This window comes from Sciurus carolinensis, chromosome X (assembly GCF_902686445.1).
Source record: "Sciurus carolinensis chromosome X, mSciCar1.2, whole genome shotgun sequence".
Lineage (NCBI taxonomy): Eukaryota > Metazoa > Chordata > Mammalia > Rodentia > Sciuridae > Sciurus > Sciurus carolinensis.
The window spans coordinates 118,518,419-118,527,646 of record NC_062232.1 but is presented as its reverse complement, the minus strand read 5'-3'; the positions used below and the strand labels follow the sequence as shown (position 1 = coordinate 118,527,646).

Here is a 9,228-nt window from a genome sequence, read left to right as displayed (position 1 = left end):
GCTTCCCATCGGCATGATTTCGGTGGGGATCAGCTAGGCGGGTGCAGGGAGCACTAGGTGAAATGTCATCAGCTCTCAGTGCGGAGTCCTCCTGAGGCTTTCCCAGGCCACCTCCACTTTCTGATGCGGAGTTAGGAAAGGGCAGCATCTCCGACCAGTACTTGGCGCACAACTTAGCACATAATAGGTACGCGACAAAAGTTTGATGTCATGAAAAGAAATGACAGCCGAGAACACAGATTATGCGAATCGAATTCCATGGCTCTCCACTTTCTTAGAAAATGAAAACGATAAATAAAAGAAAGAAAGAAAGAAAGAAAGTAAGAGGGAGAACAAGAACAGTTGGATGCTGCTGTGAGATTTAACTTTCCAGAATGCTCTACCCAATCTCCGGTGCCACCATCCTGCACCCCTGCGGCTGGGGCAGGTGGACTTGCCTGCTCACACTGGAAAAGCCTGGAGATCTACTGATTTTCTAGGCGCCTTACTCTAGAGAGGGCTGTCAGGTCTGGCGGGCTCTTGCCCCCCGCTGTGTGAATACCCGTGTGGAATTGCGAAGCCCTGGGATAACTTAACCTTATGCACTGATAACGATTTTAAGATCGTTCCTTCTGGCTTCAGCTTCCTAGAGGTCACCTCGCGAAGGCCTTGCCTTTGCAGTCACAGAAGGAGGTGGAAGGTCAGGCCCAGTGGGAGCGTAGGCCTAGCGGTAGGGTGCCGGATCCCTGGAGGATGCTCCGCAGGGTGCTGGTTTGGTAGTCAGCAGAGCTGAGAGCATGCTGAGAACTGTGGAGGATGGGGGCGGGGCGGGGCGGGGGAGGTAAAGAGGCCAACGACAGTGGCTCAGAAGACCCTTTGGAATTGGACCCGGTTCCTGGGCAGTCTTCCTCCCGACACACTGCAGTGATGTAGGCGAGGGGGCGCTGAAAGCAGAGGTTGTCAAATTCCTCATAGTTGTTGTGCACCTAGGGAAAAGGACTGGTGATTAATATCTTAATACTCTAAATGGAAGCAGTCTTTACAACTGAGCTCCAAGGTGTGGGCCAAGGGGACTCCGGTGTATCCAAGTACAGCTCAGTTAACCAAGTGAATAGGACTCAGCCGCCCCTCCCCCAAAAGAGCTACACCAAAGTGCTATAGAATACAATTGTTCCACCCACAGGAGATTTTATGGTATCTCGAGGACCATGTCATCACACCTCGCAGCTCCTAGCAACATTTCTTTACTGCGTATCAACTAGGTTCTTGTTTACAGCCTGTACCTACCAGCCTGGAGTCTTCAGCCCCTTTCCAGACTTGTAAGAAAGGGTGTTTCCATTGGAGGCTGGGGGTGGTGCTGCTGGTTGGCAGGGTGGAGAGTGGGGTGGGGTTCCTACAGAATTTCCCCGGGAACTGGAAGGTGCTTTTCTCTTCCACTCCGTTAGTGATAGTGACCTTTCCGACCTCTTTACAAAGGATGGTTCCACAATAGACGCGAGCCTCTATTTCTTGATCGAGGCCCCCGATCTGTAACCTAAATACACGATATTGGCTAAACCACAGTAGATAGTCAAGGGATGTTTTCAAGAAAGAAATAGGAATAACCGCCTTTAGAAACCCAAGTGTTTTTTTTTTTTTTTTTCTTCTTTTCTGCTGGAAAGCAAACCGTTCCCGAGGGTCCCCAGGATAAGTTGTTCTCACTGCCTCAAAGGTAGACCCAGAGCTGGTCTTGACTGCACTTGAGAAACCCGAAAGGGGAAGCTTGACTACCGCCCGAGGGCCACCCTTGAAGACCCTATCGTCAGGCTTCAGCGGGTCTGGGCAAACCCCAAACTGTCTGCCCTTCCTACTCCCTACTCCAGCGGACATCTACAGACATCCGCCCACTCCCACCCGGAACGCAGTCTGAGACCGGCACTTCTTCTAAGAGACTGGGTTCTAACCAGTCTGATCCCTGAATAAGTTCCTCCCTAGACAGTTACTGAGGAAGAATCAAAGCAAGACAATCCCTCTTTTGCTTTCTCTGCCAGTAGCTCTAAGGCACAATTGCTAAGAACGTACTTTGCAGATATGAGGCCCTTGGGACACCGATTTCTGCCAAGCCTGCAGCAGGGGGAAAGGCAGAGCCGGGCTGCCCTACGTACCCAGAGTTCGCTGGGCCAGTCACGCAGGAGTCTGGATCTCCGGAGTTTTACCGTAACTCGCACTCTAATTATGAGCACTATTTCTGCCCAGCGACCAAGCCGGCTGCACCTCTTTCTAGAATTGGGGTGACCTTAAGGACCCGGAGGTCGAGAAGGGGCGACTCTGGGTGAAGTTTCCAACCGAGCCAACAAACGGCGCTATTGTCGCGCCCTGGGTCCTGGGAGCCCCAGACCCGGCTCCAGTTGGAGGGAGCTTTAGCTCTCTTGGGAGTGCGGGGGAATGGGGAGGGGGCGCTTGGCCGGGTTCCTAGCCTCGGATCCAGGGCTCCGCGCGCCGCCTACGGGCTCCCAGAGGCCCCGGAAGGCGAGAGTACTGGTGAGCGCTCCCTTTCTCCTTCCGGAGAGGTTATAATGGGCTGATTCTAGGTCCTGTCCTATTATTCTGCTCTCCTTGATGGGTGCAGGGTGCACATCAGAGACTGCATTTCACACCCCGCCAGCCGTTTGGCCTCCCTCCCTGAAACCCTCGCCAGATCCGAGGTAACTCGGGTAAGGAACCCGCGGCGATATTTCTCCCAACCCTCAGAGAAAGTCGCCCCGCTGGACCGGTGCTTGAGTCTTCACTGCTAGGTGGACCAAGAGAACTGGTTTCCTTCCAGCCTTGCCTCCATCTCCCCACGCCCACAATGGTAGCCTTGCTTGTCTACTGAAAGGGTAGTTTGGATCAGAAAGTTTCCTGTAAGAGTTTCCAAGGGAATTCGGCGTGGTACTTGGGCTGTGCAGACCACCCAGAGGCACCAGGCGCGGGGATCGGTTTAATCACAGCCACCACGGGAAGCCCAGGGGGTGGGAGAGGGTGCCTGATCCTGGCAAAAGACATCCGTAAATCTGGCAGGAGGATGTAAGTTGAAGATGAGTTCACGTAAGCCGCGGACTAGGTATGATCAAATGACAGAACAGCCGGGAACAGTGGCTAGGTTTTCCAGATAATCTGCGTCGGGAAGGAGCGCGGGACAAGTCCGGTATCCTTTGCCTTGGGAAATATCCAGGCCAGGCGCTGTCACCACAACGGCTTACTTGGGTCCTAAAACTTGGAAAGAATCCTGACATCTGTCAGGCTACTGGACGCCAGGCCGCGCGTCGGTTGGGTAGTTTCCTAAAACGCTCTTCACTTAGCAACAGCCCCGGGGGCCCAGAAAAGCAGAGAGAGGACTTGTAGGGAAGACAGCGGGAGGGCAGGGGCCACTGCACATTGGCTTCTTTAGGGAACGGTGGATTTGCCTAAGAAAATTTGACTTTGTGAGCCAGATTGCCAAAAAAACAGATGCAGGTAGGGATCATTCTGTTTTTTTGAGACATGCCTTCAAGACCCTATTAGCAGGGTTGTGCACAACCGTGCGCGCGCGCGCACACAGACACACACACACACAGACACACACACACTCATACATATACCCACACACAAAACCTTTCCAGACAGTTTACTTTAAAATCCTAAACCCGTACAGTCACCCAATTGATTGTAACCCTTGGCCGCGGACGACTCAGACCAGGTGGAACACGAACTTAAGGGGCGGGATTCAGGACCCCAAACTTCCGGGGGGTGATGCCAGCTGGGAGCCCGCATCCTGGTGCCAGCGGACGGTCTGGCCGAGTGGGGGCTGGCCTGCTCTGCGCCACATAAGCCATGGTGGCTTCCTTTTTAATTAGTACAGGAGAAAAAGGGGGTAAGAGCCCGGCGTGCAGGCGTCCTGGGATCGCCTGCTTTTACATTAAAGCTAAAAATCTAGAAGCCTGGGATTCTTCCCTCCACGCTTAGGATTTATGTTTTCCTTTTGGTTTCCCACCTTTCCACGGAGCTAAGGGGGGAAGCGAGATCCCACACTGCGAGTACACCTTATTTCGGTTTCTGCCACATCTGCCCAGATGGCTCCTCATTCCCACTTGCCGCCTTGGGCGGCTCCGGGAGTTTCAAACGCTGTGCCACTCGCTTGAGCTGGCAGCGGCGATTGTCAGATTCCCTCTCCCGGTAGACGGGGTTCCTGTGCCGCCGCAAGTCTTTGGCAGACAACCCGACAAGCGACTGAATGTCCCGCTCTGAGACTCGAGGCTCCTCCAGTCAGAAAGGCTGTAAAACAAGAAAGGAGAAGCACGGAATCCGTTAGCAGAGCCTGCTCGGGGGAAGGCGGCGCGGCTGCGCGCGGAGAGCCGCGCTCAGCAGTCCCGGCAGGTGCGCGGACAGCGGAGGGGGCCCGGCGGTCCACCCGGAGGACGGCCTCGGCTCCGCTCGGGCCACCGTCCCCCTCTCCAAGAAACTTTTCTTTCACTCGGAGAGGCTCCGTGTTGCCATGAAAACGGATTTTCCAAGGGGCCCGACCCTCCCCCTCAGGGGCATCGGACTGGAAAAACCGAAATGGCCAGAGAGCAGAGACAAAAAGGGGCCGCTAAGCGGGGGCCGGGAGCGAGAGAGCGGAGACCGGTTCACCCCCTGCGTCCCACACGTACTACCGCACCACCGCGTGCGAGAGCCTCCACTAGGCTCAGGCAGCGGGCGGCTCACCGCTCGCCCTCCCGCAAGCCCCGGGAGAGCCTGACTGCCCGGTGCACTCGGCAGTCCTTAAGCCTGTCTCCCATGCCCTACCCCCTGACCCGCGCTCGGTCCTGGATGCACTGGCTCTCCCAGCAGGGGGTCTGGGAAATCAGGGGCCAATTCCAAGGAGGGCTTCTCGGAGGCGCACCCCAGGACACCTCTGTTGCGCCTTGAGTCCCCCAAGCCCGCCCGGGTAACTGGCGGTGCCTAGTAGCCCTAGCGCTGGCAGCAGAAGTGGTTGGAGGTCCTCGGTGCAGACAGCGGGAAGCTTTGCAGGCTGGTCCCGGAATGGGGCGCCGGTCCGCCCTGACAGGGCTGCAAAGTTGTTTTCGGAACCCCGCCGGCGCCCCTCTGCCCCTCCCCCAATCCTGTTCGCGCTCCCTATTCCCCCCCTCCATCACCTCCTCGGGTTTCGTTCTTTCAAACTTTTTGAGACCCTAATTGGTGGTCTCTGAGCGGGTCCCCGGGACTCCCGCCTCCTGAATAACTCTCGTCACGTCACTCGGCCCAAAAGGGGCGTGAGGGGTGAACCAAAGGGCTCCCCCAACTTTTTTTTCCCAGCTGGGCCAAACGGGGGCTCCTTGATGATTGGCCAGAGCTCATCACCGCGAGCCTGTCAATCACGGGGCCTACGGGTGGCGAGGGGCGGACCAAACCCCAACCCCCGGGGAATCCGAGCAGGTATATAAAGGGGCCCGGCGAACACCCGGCCAGGCTGCGAATACGACCAGCTCAAGACAACGCATCAGGTGCCTGTGGCCCGCGGGTTCCCGCTGACTTGGCGCGGAACGCTTAGGCAAGCCTGTCCTTCCCGCCCGACCCGCTGGCCCACCGGCCCCCAAGCGCCCCTCCGACGGAGTCCCCGGGCCTTTTCACCGTGGCTGCTCCAGCCCCGGGAGCGCCCTCTCCTCCCGCCACGCTGGCGCACCTTCTTCCCGCCCCGGCAATGTACAGCCTGCTGGAGACTGAGCTCAAGAACCCGGTGGGGCCACCCACCCCAGCAGCGGGCACAGGCGGCCCCGCAGCCCCCGGCGGCGCAGGCAAGAATAGCGCGAACGCAGCCGGCGGCGCGAACGCAGGCGGCGGCAGCAGCAGTGGCGCAAGCGGCGGTGGCGGGGGCAGCGACCAGGACCGCGTGAAGCGGCCCATGAACGCCTTCATGGTATGGTCCCGCGGGCAGCGGCGCAAGATGGCCCTGGAGAACCCCAAGATGCACAACTCTGAGATCAGCAAACGGCTGGGCGCCGACTGGAAACTGCTGACCGACGCCGAGAAGCGACCGTTCATCGACGAGGCCAAGCGACTGCGCGCCGTGCACATGAAGGAGTACCCGGACTACAAGTACCGGCCACGCCGCAAGACCAAGACGCTGCTCAAGAAGGACAAGTACTCCCTGCCCGGCGGCCTGCTGCCCCCCGGCGCCGCCGCCGCAGCCGCCGCCGCAGCCGCCGCAGCCGCCGCCAGCAGCCCTGTGGGCGTGGGCCAGCGCCTGGACACGTACACACACGTGAACGGCTGGGCCAACGGCGCGTACTCGCTGGTGCAGGAGCAGCTGGGCTACGCGCAGCCCCCGAGTATGAGCAGCCCGCCGCCGCCGCCAGCGCTGCCGCAGATGCACCGCTACGACATGGCCGGCCTGCAGTACAGCCCCATGATGCCACCCAGCGCCCAGAGCTACATGAACGCCGCGGCCGCTGCCGCCGCCGCCTCGGGCTACGGGGCCATGGCGCCCTCGGCCGCCGCCGCGGCCGCCGCCGCCTACGGGCAGCAGCCCGCCACCGCCGCCGCGGCCGCGGCCGCCGCGGCCGCCATGAGCCTGGGCCCCATGGGCTCGGTGGTGAAGTCGGAGCCCAGCTCGCCGCCGCCCGCCATCGCGTCGCACTCACAGCGCGCGTGCCTCGGTGACCTGCGCGACATGATCAGCATGTACCTGCCACCCGGCGGGGACGCGGCCGACGCCGCTTCTCCGCTGCCCGGCGGCCGCCTGCACGGCGTACACCAGCATTACCAGGGCGCCGGGACTGCGGTCAACGGAACGGTGCCGCTGACCCACATCTGAGCTCGGGTCGGCGATCGGCTCCCTTCGCCCCCACCCCGCCCCGCACCCCCAAGTTGGGACGCCTTGTTGTTTAGCTTTGCTTGCCTGGGACTGTTGCCTTGTACCGAAGATGGGGAGGACTTAAAAGTTTTGCCGTAGCTGTCGGGTTTTGTACAAAAGCAAAAAGTCAGGAGCAGCGGAAATGGGACTTTCTAGAGCTGCCTGCCCCTCGCCGCTGCCCCTCCCTCCCCCTTTGTAGGCTGGGAATCGCTGTGATGTTTGCAAAGAAAAAGCAGCCCCCTCCTCCTCCCGGGTTCTTCTGTTGCATTTGAAAATGTTGTCGCGTTAGTTTGCCATTAATGGAGGAGTGAGTGAATGGGAGAAGCGCTCTCGGGTGAGGCTGGCCTGAGAAATGCAACGCCCCCGCCCCCAGTCGCGTTGCATCTGTTTTCCTCGTGGGTGTTTTGGGGGCTGACCGCGCCGAGGGGCGCGGCAGCTAAAGCCAATGTTAATTTATAGCCAGGTGTGCGTGTGTCTCCCGCCTCGCTGCCCCTGGCCGCGGGACAGCTTCTGTCCAGCCCGCATTTAGGCTGTTGAGTTGGTGATTTCTGCCGTGAACCGTTTGCTATTTCGTCACGCTAATGTGTTCGGATTTCGTTTGGGCGGTGGGGAAGGGGCTATTTTGTTTCAGGTTTTTCAAGATTTTACTTTTAATTCCTAAATGAGAGAACAATAAATTTTATAACCAAGATCATGGAGTCCTGATACTTTTGCGGGCGCGAAATTTAGGTGCGGGTTGGGGAGGGGACTCACGCTCGGTTTTAGAAGTGAGGTTCCACCCTGGGGGCTGAGTGAGGCTTGCGGGGAGGCGAGTGCGATCTGAAATGTTTTGTTTTTGTTTCAACTCGTCGCGATCCCAAAATACACCAGCTCCCAATACTCTCAACTGAGAAGCACTCTCAGCCGGAGAAAGCGGTTTGGCTCCTGGGAGCGTCTCCTGGGAGCCGGCACACACTGGCCGAGGCGCACACCCCCCTCGCGGCCGCGCACTTGTTGATTGCGGTGAGCGTCCGCGGAAGGAGTGCCTGCTTCTGCAGCCAGACGGGCGGGAACGGGACACCGGCGGCCGCGGAAACCGACCCAAAAGGGCACTTTTACCTTTGTGCACTGGGGCGGGAAGACACTGGAGCCGAGCTGAAATATTTGCGAAACTAAAACCCTTCGGAAATCTCGGTGATCCTATCAAAAATAAATAGTTACAGGCATCCCCGGCAGGAAAGAAAGACATTTCAAGCGTGGTAGCAGAAGCGGCGGAGTGAGCGTTCAACACCGAAGCGTTGGTTTTAAAAAGTACATTTTAGATTGGAAGAGAGTTCGAAAACTCCGCCCATGGCTCGTTTTTTAACTTGTCAACGCAGTCCACTCGTTTTCTAGAAGAGGCTCCCTCTCTCCCCGATCCTCGAGCCTGCTTTCTGCCCCCACCCCCGCACTTTCCTCCAGTCCCTGACCCTTGGCCATTCCTGTGTGTCCCCCGAAGGGTCCTTCGTTTCGCACCCGACCACACGGCCCCAGCGTATCTGTTTGGGGCCTAGGAAGAAAACAAATAGAACCAGTGTTTTTTTACCCCCTCCCCAGCTGTTTGAGGTGATTTCCTTAATCCCTTTAATCCTGTTACCTCGCTATCCCAGAATAACTAAACTCGGCCTTTCCAATAAGCTTGGCCTGGTGCACTGTTTTTATCCTCATCCACTCCTGACCACAGGTTTCTTTGCTTGAGGTCTGTTGGGACCCTAGGCGACAGAGTCTCCCGTAAATTGGTCCGAATTCCACATTTCCAGCCGGCTTCCTTTGTGCGGACCAGCCATTCACCTGCGGGCCTGGGCGGGCCTGGGGGGAGGGGCGGGGGCTTTCTGAGGCTTCGGGGGTCGTGCCCGCTTTTTACACATCACTGCGGATCCTGGAGACTAAACCCACCCCGCCTCTCCAAGAAAGGTCGGGTCTCCCTGGGAAGGCAGCGCCACCCCTCCCCCGAAGACGTTTGCACTGCCATCCCTACCCCTGCACCCCATCCCCCACTGTCCAGCCTGGGGTGGGAGGCGGCGGCGTATGGCTCTTCATCCAGTGCTCCTCTCGGGCCTGTGCGTCCTCGCTGGGCCTCTAACCATTCCCTCCTCTCCCCATCCCAGGGCAACAGACCAACAGCCCCTCCTGGCCAGTAGGAGCTTCAAGCCTTCCTACTGTGATTGGAGGCCGCCGGGTGGGTGAGCCTACCCCGCTGCCCCCCACCACTCGTGCTCCAAAGTCCCAGCAGCCCGAAGAGACTTGTCATATGCACCTCCCTATTCATATCGTTCACAGTGTTTGGATTCACTAAAATACCTGTTCGTAGGTCACTCTGAGTCTCCGATCGCTAGCCACTGTGGACTCAGAGCCTGGTCTGAAAGGACTCCAGGAAAGGGAGGGTAAAAACAAGCAAT

At 58.5% G+C, this 9,228-nt stretch overlaps 1 protein-coding gene across 2 annotated transcripts; it reads left to right on the top strand.

Annotated features, from left to right (window-relative positions):
* Positions 1-5,644: 5,644 nt before the first annotated feature.
* On the top strand, positions 5,645-7,380 carry Sox3 (SRY-box transcription factor 3). Of its 2 annotated transcripts, XM_047536909.1 has the most exons (3): positions 5,660-5,695; positions 5,759-6,403; positions 6,482-7,380. In XM_047536909.1, exons 1-3 carry the CDS (start codon positions 5,660-5,662, stop codon positions 6,770-6,772), a joined length of 972 nt encoding a protein of 323 aa, XP_047392865.1. In that variant the 3' UTR covers positions 6,773-7,380. The 2 variants fall into 2 exon arrangements, with proteins under 2 accessions (XP_047392867.1, XP_047392865.1); XM_047536911.1 differs by having other exon boundaries at positions 5,645-7,380.
* The last annotated feature ends 1,848 nt before the right edge of the window (positions 7,381-9,228 follow it).

What these genes read in the sequence shown, in the direction of transcription:
- Sox3 (XM_047536911.1), top strand. Translation starts at nt 5,660, where the DNA reads ATGTACAGCCTGCTGGAGACTGAGCTCAAGAACCCGGTGGGGCCACCC.